At 52.0% G+C, this 12,742-nt stretch overlaps 1 protein-coding gene across 4 annotated transcripts; it reads right to left on the bottom strand.

Annotated features, from left to right (window-relative positions):
- Positions 1-7,531: 7,531 nt before the first annotated feature.
- TMEM187 (transmembrane protein 187) lies at positions 7,532-12,241 on the bottom strand. 4 transcript variants are annotated; one of them, XM_040265553.1, is made up of 2 exons: positions 12,043-12,241; positions 7,532-8,942 (listed from the first exon to the last, which is right to left on the bottom strand). In XM_040265553.1, the coding sequence occupies exon 2, from the start codon at positions 8,681-8,683 to the stop codon at positions 7,859-7,861; it is 825 nt and encodes a 274-aa protein (XP_040121487.1). In that variant the 5' UTR covers positions 8,684-8,942; positions 12,043-12,241; the 3' UTR covers positions 7,532-7,858. The 4 variants fall into 4 exon arrangements, with proteins under 4 accessions (XP_040121487.1, XP_040121488.1, XP_040121489.1 ...); XM_040265554.1 differs by having other exon boundaries at positions 7,532-8,938; XM_040265555.1 differs by having other exon boundaries at positions 12,069-12,241.
- Positions 12,242-12,742: the final 501 nt, after the last annotated feature.

Genomic DNA, 12,742 nt, shown 5'->3' with positions numbered 1-12,742 from the left:
CCATGTGGCAAAGCACTTCTGGGTTCCCTTATCCTACTGCTCTCCACCCGGGTGCCCTTTCCCAATAAAATCTCTTGCTTTGTCAGCACATGTGTCTCCTCGGACAATTCATTTCTGAGTGTTAGACAAGAGCCCAGTTTCGGGCCCTGGAAGGGGTCTGCCTTCCTGCAACACCTTCAAGGAAAGCCCATGGAAACCTCCCTGTAAGGTGCCAGATGTGTCTATTTCTCCATGGAGTTCTGTCCATTTGTGCTTTATATATTTTGAAACTGTTTTAACATCTTCATAAAATGTTGTAGGTTTGTCTGATATTAATATAACTACACCAGCTCCCTCTTGGTTCTTAGGTGCCAAGTAGATCTTGTTTTTCTCCTTCCCTCACATGTGATCTTTCCACAGACATATGTTTTAGGTGAGTGTCTAGTAAACAGCATATGCCTGGAAGTTGTGGTTTGGATGCAGTGTGACAATGTCTGTAATCTCTGACAGTCCCGCTATCTGAAGTCCTCTCAGAGTTGACATCTGTTGTTTGTTGTGTCGGCCACCACAGAAGCAACCCCCCCTCCTCAGCCCTGTGGGGCTGGCTCAGCTCATTGTGGATGTCACGCTCTCAACTCTCCCACCTGTTTGGGTTGTACACTATGAAGAACAATCTGGAAAGAAAGCCCATCTGAATGGCAAGGACAAAGAGTTGCAAATGATAAACATTTCAGATGGCTGCCTGGCAAGGTCAGAGTGCTCTCCAGAAAAGCTGAGGTGCCCCATGACACAGTAGAGCACTGATTAGAGGGCTTTGAAATTAAGCATGTATGTTCAAACCACAATAGACCCTGTATCACGCCCACTAGGAGGCTTACAGTCAAAAATCATTAAAAAAAAAATCAGTAACAAGTGGTGGTGAGGATGTTGAGAAATCGAAAACCTTGTGCACTGTGGTAGGAATGGTGTGTCCAGTCCTCCAACAATTCAACAGAAAATCAGCCCCTGTCCCAGCACAGCCCTGTGAATGTACTAAAAACACTGAAACATACACATTAACAGCGTGAATTGGGGCATTCTCTGGTGGTCCAGGGGTTAAGACTCCACACTTCCAATGCAGCAGGGGGGTCTCAGGTTCGATCCCTGGTCACAGAACTAGGATCCCACAAGTCACATGGCCCAAAAAAAAGTTATCAAAAGTAACACGAAAGAACATGAATTATATGGTATGTCATTCAGATCCGAATTTTTCAATGTATTTTCCAAATGAAATTTGGCTCCCAAGCCATGGTAGCAAGGGCTCCAGTTACAAAGACCAACGTAGCAGCCGAGAGCAGGGCAAGCCTCACCTTCGCCACTTCCTACCCCCTCGGACCTGAAGGTCATTCACCTCCTCTAAACTTACTGTTCTTGACAGTAAGGCCTCCATCCTCCCTGGAATGATATGTGTTTCCTCATCTACAATGCCGCCGAGAGATGCAGCCCTGGTCGGGAAGGGTGGCCAGGACACCACCCGGTTCTGTGCATACACTTTCCTGATCTGCTGGGTTTGTTGGTTTTCTTAAGATTTATTTATTATTTTTGGCTGCACTGGGTCTTTGTTGCTGCATAGGCTTTCTCTGATTGCAGTGTGGTGGCTTCTCTCGTTGTGGGTCATAAGCTCTAGAGTGTGTAGGCTCCAGAAGTTTCGGCTCACAGGCTTAGTTGCTCTGTGGCATGTGGGATCTTCCCTGACCAGGGATGAAACCCATGTTCCCTGCATTGCTAGGCAGATTCTGAACAACTGGACTTGCTGGGCAGCCTGTGACCTGCTTTTATGTGACCTTGTCCAGTGCTCATATGAGAGGTGAAACTGAGGCACAGAAGGCTGACCAAATGTATGCAAGGTGTCCCAGCTCCTGAACTGCAGACATCAATGTGGATTTTGAAACTAATTAAGTACTGATAACATCAAATTTGGGCTTCTCTGGTGGCTTCCCTGGTACCTTCCCTGGTAAGGAATCCATCTGCCAATACAGGAGACCCAGGTTTGATCCCTGGGTTTGGAAGATCCCCTGGAGAAAGGCAATGGCAACCCACTCTGGTATTCTGGCCTGGGAAATCCTATGGACAGAGGAGTCTGATGAGCTACAGTCCATGGGGTCGCAAAGACTCGGACACGACTTAGCAAGTAAACAACAACAAACATCAAATGTAGCATCTTGACCATTTTTAAGTGTCCAGGTTGGCGGCACTAAGTATGTTCATGTGGGTGTGTGTCCATCCCCAGAACTGCCCATCTTCCCCAATGGAAACTCTGTCCTCATTAGACTCTAAATCCCCCTCCCCAGCCTCTGCCCCCTCCCCTTCCTCCTCTCTCTGTCTAGGGTCTGATGACTCTAGGCGCCTCATACAAGTGGAGTCATACTGTGTCTGTCCTTGTGTCTGGCTTCTCTCACTAACCATCACATCTTGTTGGTCCAGTGGTGTTGTAGCGGCTGTCTTTTGAAGGCTGAATCACACTCCTTTATGGGGCTGGACCATATTCTGTTCATCCAGGCATGGATCGGTGGACACTTGGGTTGTTTTAAATGTTTCAGTTATTGCGAATAAGGCTGCTGTGAACACAGCGGGACAAGTATTGCTTCAAGGCCCTGCTTTCCCTTCTGGTGGGGAGATCCCCTTCAAGTAGGATTCCGGGATCCTATGGTAGTTGTATGTTTGATTTTTCCAGGCAACTTCAATTTTAAGCCAGGAAAGGCAAGCAAGAAAGCCGTGCAGTTCTAGTTGGCTGCCATCCACATAGCAGACAGCAACCCTTCTCCCAGCACCATGTGCTGGTGATGCTTGGCGCACAGAGACTCTGGCAGGCAGTCATTTCAGCAACCACTGTGGCTGGAGCGCAGGCATGCTGCATGCAGGCAGATCCTCTAGCGATGTGCTCACATGTAGGCAGGGAGTCCCAGAGAGCAGCACCAAAGGAGGAACTCCCCAGCTGGGTACCCAGGAGCCCTGGGGGCAAACGTCCACAGATTGGGTCCTGCAGCTGGTGGGAGATGGCTCTGGACCACGTGGTGCATCTAGAGAAGTTTAGAGCATGTGACAGTGGGCAGTGGGCATGGCTGCTCATCTCCCTCCACCCCCAGGAAAGGTCTCAGAATGTGCCAGGGAGTGGGTTACACTGAACTCCCGAGGGCGGCTGCCTCTGGGGTGAGAGAGTAGGGTAGGGTCAGGACCCCAATGTGATCTGTGAGGCTGCACGGGATGGCCGAGATAGTGGCAGTGCAAACCCCATGGAAGATGCCCCAAGTGGAAGGCGGGCAGGATCGAGAAAGATGAGGCAGAAGGAAAACCAGAAGTCAGCAGTTCTGAAGTACAATGGAGGGCAAGGATCCAAGTGAAAAGTAGGAAATGGAAGAAAATACTAGAAATGCATGAAAATGGTTAGAAGGACCCTGGGCCCCATCGTTCAGCCCAGGCGGCAGCGGGCAGCCTCCAGGTCATTTAGAAGAGAGGCATCCACGGCTCGAGGGGCACGTGGATCTGCAAACACCAGGAACCTAAGCCCTGCTGATAAGGGGCTAGTTATGTGGCTGTCTGGGGGCTCGCTTAGGAACTAGAATTGCCTCATTTCTATTTACCCAAAGATTTCCCCTCATGGAGGCCTTCACAGGCAAGAGGGAAATGCTTACCTGTGGGATGGGGCCAATTTTAAGTGCCGAGAGACAAAACCTCCTTTGTCCTCCAGCCTTTGATGAAATGCATTTCGCGAGGTTTGGGCATTTCCTCTCAGCCATGTATTGTGACTGTGAATGGCTTTGGTCAAGTTCAGTTCGGTGAACTTCCTGTGAACAGTGATGACAGCTGCACTGCTTGGTTTCTGAATGTACATTTCAACTATTTTAATTTTTATTCTGAATACTTTTAGAATACATGTTTATAAGGCAAAATATCTGAAGTAGCTATTGGAGATGTTAAGATTTGACAAAGGTATCTGATATGTGCACAAGAACCCCAAAAGCTACAAGGAAAAAGACAGACATATAGAAATCCATGATTAGGGAAAACCTGCAACCACCTTCCTTTAAGAGGCCCACAAAAGCAAAAGGCAAATGAGAATAAGAAAACATGTATCATCCATATGACAGGTGAATGACTAATATAAAACAAGCTTCTGCAAACTTTTGGAAGAAAAAGTCCAAACTGAGAAAAGGATATAAACAATTTATGGAAGAACAAATCCTAATTTTCAATAGAAAGCATAAGCACGAGTTGTGCACAAGTGTGTATGTGTGTGTGTGCGTGCATGTGTGTGCGTGCATGTGTGTGCATGTGTGCGTGTGTGTGTGTGTGTGTGTGTGTAGAGGGGCACGAGTTAAAGTCACAGCAAGATCTTGCCTCGCCCCCATCAGATTGGCACAAAATGAAAAAGCCTGCGACACCTTGCCTGTGGCTGGGGACCCTGGGAGGCCTCTCTGACCACCGTTAAAGACATAGTATTTTTGTGGGAAATACAAGTGTCAGTGGGAAAGGTAACGCGAGTGTCCTCTGAGTCGCCCCCTGAGGCTGACTCAGAGGAAGGCAAGCTCCAGGGCACAAATGCAGGAGGTCAGGTGAGGGCAGCACGCATAGATGTGGCTGCAGCCATGCCCAGCACCGACTGGGAAAGACAGGTGTGGGGGCGGGGTGTGGTGAGTCTGATGTCAGGGCCACTACAACCCTCGTCTTCCCTGCTGTGAGCCTGGATACCTGCGTGATCAGAGTGAAACCGTTACCACTACTTTTGGCAGGGGCAGGAAGGGGCCAGGTGGCCATGCCACGGTCACCGCCTCCTGGGAGAGGTGAGGCCGCACTGTGGACGAGGCTTTGGGCCTGGAGGCTGGCCACCTGCCTTTCTGATGCTCAGTGATGAAATTTGCAGCCCAGTCGAACATCTAAGAGTTTCAGTTTCTGCGGAACGAGGAGGTTTGGCACAGATGCTTTCTGAGATCCCACTCAGCTAGGGAACCTCTAAATCAGGCCAGATGTGGGGAGTGGGCCCATCTGCCAACCACTGGCCTCTCTGTTGTCCTCTGGCATCTCAGACGGGGCTGGGGCTGGGCTGGGTCCAGCCCCAAAAGGCAGGACTCACCAGGGCTAGAGGGGATACAGGAAGCTGCGTGGCTGATGCTGGCCACCCTTTGAGAAACGCTGATCAAATACACAGGCCAGAGAAGGAAGGTTCCAGGCCTCTGGCTTTGGTTGGATTGGCTCAATGCGGGGTCATCTGATTGGGCAAATGAAGTCAGAACACCCTATTAAACCTGAATCTGAGATAAGCAATGAACATTTTCTTAGTATAAGCACGTGTTGTGCGACACCGGAGACACAGTGGTCCTGAAATATCATTTGTCATCCTGTATTTCATTGGACCGTGTTAGGTGAGAGGCCTGCCAGAAGGCAGTGGCTTTGGGCTTCTGAGGGTTTTGGGCCCCCTGAAGTGTCCCTTCCACACGAGTCTCTGCTTTGGGCGGAGTGCACCCTGCCCAAGGTCTCCCCACTTATTCTCCCCACCCACACACAGTGGCGTGTGTAGTTCTCCTGGTCTCAGTGTGCCACCTGTTTCCTGTGGGGACCCAGCTTGACACAGGAGTGGAACGACACCCAGAAGGTTCTCAGGTTATTTATTAAATGGGAATTGGTTAAAAAAAAAGAATAAAAATAAAAAAACAACTAAATACGTTATGGGTACTTGCAGCTCAAAGGTATGGAATGAATGAGGCTATGCAAAGCCCCGTTCTCAGGGGACTCACACTGTCAAGGAAGGAAACGGCAACTCTGAGAGAGATAGCAGAGCAGAGGGGAGTCAGAGCGCCCTCCCCCACCCCAATCAGACCCTGGTCCTACCCCGGCCCTCCACCCTCCCACCTCCATCTCTAACCAAGCCATCCGAGAAATCACATGTTCCCCTCTGGCCTCTTCAAGGAGATGTCCTGGCCACTGTGCTCTTGTAGGACATACAGAGCCTTCGAGATAATCGTTGCAGAACAAAGTTGCTTCCTGAGGCAAATGCTGCTCAGTAGGCCCCGCCTCGGGCCCCATTCCTGGGGAGAGGGGCAGAGGTGATGGTTCTTGGCTGGATCCTTCTGGTAATGACTTGGTTGAGACCCACCACCCACTGGGGATGTGCCAGCTGGGACAGAAAATCCAGCACCAGGTATCTGGTTTCAAAAGGACCTCGGTAGTCATGGCAACGGTCCACCGGCCAACCCTTGAGGCTCTAGGGACACTCAGGGGACACTGAACAGATGCACGTGGGCTGGCCATCCCAAGGAGCCATTTGGCAGGGACAGGGTGTCCTCTCCTCTCCACCTTCACCAGTGTCTTTAAAGACTAGATGCCTTTCAGGTGACAAGGGAATGAAACTGGTGTCTAAGGAACATGTTAACAAGCAGGAGAGAGTGCAGAGAGAGTTGGTCTCCACAGGGCAAGCCCAAAGCAGAGTCCTCAGCATCTGTCAGGGTCGCCCACCCCTGGGTGGGCCCGCTGGTTCAGACATCATCATCTGCACGAAAAGCATGTTTCAGGGTTCAGTTCAGTTCAGTTCAGTCGCTCAGTTGTGTCCGACTCTTTGAGACCCCATGAATCGCAGCACGCCAGGCCTCCCTGTCCATCACCAACTCCCGGAGTTCACTCAGACTCACGTCCATCAAGTCAGTGATGCCATCCACCCATCTCATCCTCTGTCGTCCCCTTCTCCTCCTGCCCCCAATCCCTCCCAGCATCAGAGTCTTTTCCAATGAGTCAACTCTTCGCATGAGGTGGCCAAAGTACTGGAGTTTCAGCTTTAGCATCATTCCTTGCAAAGAAATCCCAGGGCTGATCTCCTTCAGAATGGACTGGTTGGATCTCCTTGCAGTCCAAGGGACTCTCAAGAGTCTTCTCCAACACCACAGTTTAAAAGCATCAATTCTTCGGCGCTCAGCCTTCTTCATAGTCCAACTCTCACATCCATACGTGACCACAGGAAAAACCATAGCATTGACTAGACAAACCTTAGTTGGCAAAGTAATAAAAGAGGCCAACTCCAGGGTCCGTGAACCTGAGATGCCATCAAGGGAATCATGGTTCCTAAAGGCCCCGGGTTTACCCATGGGTGACAGACACTTGACACTTCAGTAACCCTAGCTGCTAAGGACATCTAAGCCATCCCCTGGCTCTGAGGGAAGAGCCACCAAACAACATTCTGTTGAGAACTCAACTTTTGTGTTTCTTGTGGGTGTTTCATCATCTAGACACACCCTGCCTTGTTCCACAGAGGATCTGAAGGGGTGTGGCTTCCATGTGACCTGCTGTCAGCCTGGCAGTCACAGATGTCACGGTGAATTAGTGCTCTGGCCTTTGGATTTCCCCATCAGTCTGCTAGGTGTGTGTTTAATGACTCTGTCTCCCTGAAGCCAGCTACCTCTGAGGACACTCACTGGTAACCCCAGTGCCTTGCCCGGCACACTGGGCAGAAGCTTGCCCTTACCCCCAGTCGCCCACCCATGCTTGGAGCCAACATCCCAAAGCAGACAACCATTCTCCGGCCAACTGTGAGTGTGATGGATTTCTTGGGGATCACTTCCCCCCAACACTTTATTTTGAATAGTTTCAAACCACAGAAAAATTACAAGACTAGTACAATGACCCCCACATCCCCAGCCCCTAGATATTTGCTCTAAGCCTTTGAAAGTAAGTTGCAGAAAGCATAACATTTCACAAAATTGAATACTCATGTTCATAATACTGAAGCCTATAACTTTGAAGGCAGGGATAGTCTTCCGTGTCATCACCCTATGTCATCACACCAAGGACACTGAGCACTGATGACAGAATGCCATCAGTTAGTGCATGTAGATGCTGGGGAGAGGGTTGGTGGTCATAAGCCCCTTCTTCCCACATTTGAACGCATCTTCTCTGCAGGTGGGCACCTTTGGCAGGTATGTAAGCTGGTCAGGAACAGGAAGGCAAAGTGGAACTGAAGAACATCACAGACTTTGGACCAGAAGTGGCCCGTGAGCTGCTGGAAGAGATGCCACTGTGCGAGCTCATGGTCACATAGCTTGAGGACCACAAAGCCCAGGCAGGAGAGCACGCCCAGAGCCAAGTACATTCCCGAGGAAGCGTTACCGTGGCGCACCTGGGTGCGCAGGGCCTGGCCCACGGCAGCTGCAATGTGCAGGCCCAGCGCCAGCTCAAACCCACGGGGGTGCAGCAGGGCCAGGCTGTAACTGCACAGGGAGAAGCCCTCGACAGCCAGGAAGAGCCAGGGCTTCCAGCCCCTGTCCAGGCAGAGGCACCAGGCCACTGGCCACGCGAAGATGGGTAAGGTGAGCCACTGGTCCAGCACGGCAGTGGGCCGCGTCTGCATCCCAATGCGCAGCCACTGGACTGGGCCATAGACCAGGGCCATGCCTGCGAAGACGTCCTTCAGGTAGCAAGCCCTCCACTTCTCTGCAGGGCCTCCTGGGGCATGGGCCTGGCTCCGCAGCCAGTACACCCCCAGAAACACGTAGGCCATGTTAACAAGGGAGTTGAAGGGCATGGCCAGAAAGGCAGGGAGGCTGGTGACCGGGGCTTCCGCATAGTGCTCATAGCCCACTTGGACAGAGACACATTTGAAAATACCAGTGTGGACAGTGGCCACGCAGAAGCAGCTGGCCAGGGCCACATGGAAGAGGGCCTGCCCCGACTCAGGCTTCATCTGGAACCTTACGTGTGGCCCCAGGATGGGGAGCTCCACAGAGCAGCCGCCTCGGCTATTATTTCAGAATTCGGATAAACGTTTTTTTTTTTCTTTTTTGCAAAACACTCCTCAGCCTCCCAGCTGAGCCAGCAGGAAGAAGTCCCCGTGATTTCCGACGCAGATGCTGCGACCTTGCCCCAGTGGAGGTAGCGGCTCTGAGGAAGGCAGCGGTTCTGCTGATTGGTTGGCACCAGTGGAGGCCCGTTCTGCCTTCTTCCTTTGTGGTTACAAAAAGAGTGTGGGTAGAAAGAAAACCATCCAAAAAAGCGCCTCCATCTTCCCGATTCTCAGCCTCAGGCTCTGCCAAAGTTTTTATCATGACCCTCTCTCCTGACACCTATGCTGTTCTTCTTTCATCTGCGTATTATAAAAAATCCTGCTCCTCGTCTCCGTTCCCCTAGAGTCACTGCATTTAGAGACTTAAATCTTTCCTAGGTCTGTTGTTAAAACTCAGGATATGCTTTCTCACCTCCATGGTACTACAAATGTGGAGTTTTCCAAGCCAGTCCCAAAGCCCTTTGAACTAAATTCCCAGTTAAATTAGAGACATTAGCTGTGGTCCAGATTCTGGAATCTAAGGCAAGGGAATGGTGGGGTGGGTTGGGGGTGGGCAGAGAGGAAGGAAGGGCTCAGCTGCTTTGTGGGTGTGAGGGCAGGTAGCAGAGGGAGCCATCCCCCCAGGCCTGCCAACCTGAGTCACCCCCTCCTCTGCCCTCCCCTGAAGTGCCACACCTTCCAAAATCACCTTCTGTCCTTGGCTCACAGGAAAACCTTCCATTTCCTGAAGTCACAGAAGCAGACAGATAATTTAAAAACAATGTGGACTTTTCATGGATTGTCAGCTGTTCCGGGGCCAGCTGTGGTGTGAGTGGGCCTCATTGCCAAGAAATGTATTAATATTAACAAGAGAAGAGGTTCGGTGCCCTGAAGATGACTCAAAGCCAAGCTGGCAGGCAAGCACACGGGCGTGGGGATGAGAAGAACTGTCTGTGGTCAAATCCAAGCTCCCCCACCTACTAACCCTGTGATCTTGGGCCTTAACCCTTCCAGGCCTCAGTTTGCATACCTGTAGAATGGGGATGTACATCCTAGCAGAGTTGTTATGTGACCTACATGAGTTCTTAGGTATGCAGACCACTGTTTATTTTTGAGGCCCCTTGTCCCCTGCTGCAGTTTAGGCCCTGAAAGGGCAGGGCCCGGTCTGATCCTGGCCCCTCCCCCCCATGCTTAGCAAAGACCTGCTAATTTTGGTTCAAGCACAAAGTTAGCATCTCTCCTCTGTTGTCATCCTGTTTGCCATTTCATTGCTCTGACTGGCCCTAGGGCCCACCTGTAAGATCCAGAAAATGGCTGGCTGGGCCTCATGGTGACCCTCTCAATCCCCTCCCGCCTCCAGGGAGCCTGTTGTTAAGGGGAGCAGCATTTCCCTGAAGGAACTGAAGCCCTTGTCCTGACCCTCATCTCAGCCCGTGCCACTGTCGTGCACCTCCCCATTGCAGCCTCTGGTGAAGGAAGAGTCTTTAAGTTAGGGGCTGTCCCTCCCCCAGGGTTCCCACTTTCAGGCTCGCCACCGCTCACGTGGTCTGCACACAGCAGCCCCCAGCAGCCCCCTCGAGGACTGCCCCTGTTTAACACCCTTCAGTGGCTGGTTCTCTGCTCACACATGATCATGCCCCAGCCTTTTGGCCAGACACCAAAGTGCCATGCTCATGCAGTCCTGTGAGTTCCCAGGCATAGTCTGTCTTCCTGCCCTCCTCTGCCTGGCCTGCTGAAGCTCTCAAATCAGCTATCACTTCCTCTCCAGCACCAGCACTTCCCCACTCAGCTCCGAGTCTGGCGGGGACACCAGCTGAGGCCTCACCTGGTGTCTCCAGGTCCTTCCCTGACCCCACCCAGGGTCTGACGCCCTGGTGTGAAGAGCCAGGCTTCCGGGGCCCCAGGCCGCCAGTGCTAGCCTGACCCTCCTGTCTACCAGCCAAGCATGGAGAAGAGCTGTGGACAGGCAGTCCGACACTGTCCACTTGCTAGAGGAGGAGGTCCAGGAAGGGCGTAGAAAGGGACTCCTCTCTGGCCGCTGGGCAGAGGTTGCTAGAGCCCTTGCGCAAGCTGAAAGCGACATGTTACCTAACTAACTTCCCAAGTCCACTAGAAAGACCAGGGCAGGTCTCTTATGGCCTAAGTCCTAAGCTGCTGTGACCCTTGTGATGTGACTCTCAAAGTTCTTCCCAGTTTCCCCTGCTTGGCACATGAAGGTCCGAGGGCTCACTAGCATCACCCTTTCCCCTGCTCTGGTTCTGGGCTCGCTGCGGGGGGAAGTCCTGCAAAACCCGACAATCCCCAGGCTAAGGGGTTAAGATGTGTTCCTTAAACTCTTCTGCTTTCTCAGTCTGTATGCAAGAGCTACTGTCGCCTGTCACAGTGGTGGCTTCTTTAACCTGTATCCCTTACAACAACTGCTTGTTGTGCCCAGGACTACCCTGACCACCATTGTTCCCTTTCTGCAGTTAAGGGGATGCCAGTCTGAAGGCTGTACCATGGGACACTAGCAGGAGAGCTCAATCTAAGACACCTGGATACCAAAGGAGCTACCACAGCAATTCTTGAACTCTGAGAACAGAATCCCTGCATGTGGGCAAGGCTGCTGAGAACCCGCAGCTCAGTTTCCTTATTTGAGAGGGGAAGGACTTGGCCAGAGAGGTGACATGAATGGCCAAGGTCACTTAGGGCAGCTGGTGGCACAGAAACACAGGTGAGGGTTCTTGTCCCTTGACTGTGTCACAGGACTCTTTGGCCTCTCCTCAAACAAATGCTTCCAAGTCCATAAACTAAAACAGAATTAAAACACAAACTTAATATGTTTAAAGATAGTTATTAAAATATTTTTTATAATGTATGATATAGTAATAAGTGTGCTTCCTTACTAACATGTTAAATTACAGGATCTATGGGCAGGTTGAATAACTACAGTAATTTCAAACGAGTTATTCTGTAGTAACTTGCAGTTTAGTTAACTTTCAGGATATCTAAAAGAAAAGCTATATAATCTCAAATGATGTCATTTCCCTTGGTGACACAATCACCAGGTTAACGCTCTGTGCTTTGTTACCTACACTTTAGTTGCGGGAAAGGCCAAATTTTGGCTAGAGGCTAATGAATGTAAAGATCAAATAAAAATGAGAGAAACTGGAAAAACCGTCTGTTGCCATTCCAAGATCCTGGACAGCAGCGCATTGCAGCCTGCATCGTCTGGGCGTGAGCTTGGAGCAGCGACCAGACAGACTCCTGCAAGATTTGGAACATCAGGATGATGTACCCACCTCTCAAGATTGTCGTGAGAACTTACAGTATTGGCGCGAAAAGGCCAGCGATCACCATCCGGGTATTTTGCCTGTCTTTCTTTGCTGGGGGAAATTCAAATCTTGAAAAAGGGCGGACCCTAAAGGTGGTTGTGCGCCTGCGCGAGGGGCTGGGCCCAGGGCTCTGGGAAGCAGGCGGGGCGGGGTGACGCGAGGTGACGCGGGGCGACACGGACCTTTCCCGCGCCCGCCCGCTCGTCTCAAACACCGCCAGCCCGGCCGCTCGCCCGGCGGGCAAAGGGGCAGGGGCCGGCCCGGCGCGCGACAGCCCGGCTAGTTTCCCTGGGGCGCCGGCGGGGTCTCGGCGGCGCCCCCACCTGGGGGCGGGGCGTGAGGCCTGGGAGCCTGGGAGGGCTCCGCCCCCGGCGTCGCGCGCCAGGCCGCGTTATCGCTCACGCTCGCCCCGCCCCCGGCTCCCCCGCCCCCGGCTCCCCCGTGGCGGGCTTCGGGCTGCTTCCCCGGAGCCAGCTGCGTGTGGGAGAGGGAAAGTGTCTGCTCCCTGATCCGAAGCCTGATTTTAGTGTCTCCTGTCAGCCACTCTCTGCAACCTGTGCCCTGCCCCACTGCTGGTTAAAACGATTCCTCTGGCGAGTGTCCCGTCAGCGACCCGGGGGGCAGTTCCAAAGAGGGCGGGGCCAACCGCGTCTGAGGCCTCCTCATC

The sequence above is a fragment of the Oryx dammah genome, unplaced genomic scaffold, assembly GCF_014754425.2.
Source record: "Oryx dammah isolate SB20612 unplaced genomic scaffold, SCBI_Odam_1.1 HiC_scaffold_23, whole genome shotgun sequence".
In the NCBI taxonomy this organism is placed as follows: Eukaryota; Metazoa; Chordata; class Mammalia; order Artiodactyla; family Bovidae; genus Oryx; species Oryx dammah.
The sequence above is the reverse complement of the archived record's forward strand: the minus strand, read 5'-3'. Positions and strand labels throughout refer to the sequence as shown.